At 67.0% G+C, this 321-nt stretch overlaps 1 protein-coding gene across 1 annotated transcript in view; it reads left to right on the top strand.

Annotated features, from left to right (window-relative positions):
- The window catches only part of Zbtb17 (zinc finger and BTB domain containing 17), a 22,638-nt gene that overhangs the window by 20,173 nt on the left and 2,144 nt on the right, over positions 1-321 (top strand). The window contains 1 exon segment of the mRNA XM_033767957.1: positions 1-321. Within this exon segment, the coding sequence (XP_033623848.1) occupies positions 1-321 (321 nt within the window).

The following is a 321-nucleotide window of genomic DNA, read 5'->3' as shown; positions in this document are numbered from 1 at the left end:
CCTACGGCTGCGAGGAGTGCGGCAAGAGCTACCGGCTCATCAGCCTGCTCAACCTGCACAAGAAGCGGCACTCGGGCGAGGCGCGCTACCGCTGCGAGGACTGCGGCAAGCTCTTCACCACCTCGGGCAACCTCAAGCGGCACCAGCTGGTGCACAGCGGCGAGAAGCCCTACCAGTGCGACTACTGCGGCCGCTCCTTCTCCGACCCCACGTCCAAGATGCGCCACCTGGAGACGCACGACACCGACAAGGAGCACAAGTGCCCGCACTGCGACAAGAAGTTCAACCAGGTGTGCGGCGCGGCCGGCCTGGGCCGAGGGG

The sequence above is a fragment of the Fukomys damarensis genome, unplaced genomic scaffold (assembly GCF_012274545.1).
Source record: "Fukomys damarensis isolate Sample0158 unplaced genomic scaffold, DMR_v1.0_HiC HiC_scaffold_23, whole genome shotgun sequence".
NCBI lineage: Eukaryota > Metazoa > Chordata > Mammalia > Rodentia > Bathyergidae > Fukomys > Fukomys damarensis.
This window is presented reverse-complemented; position numbering and strand designations above follow the sequence as displayed.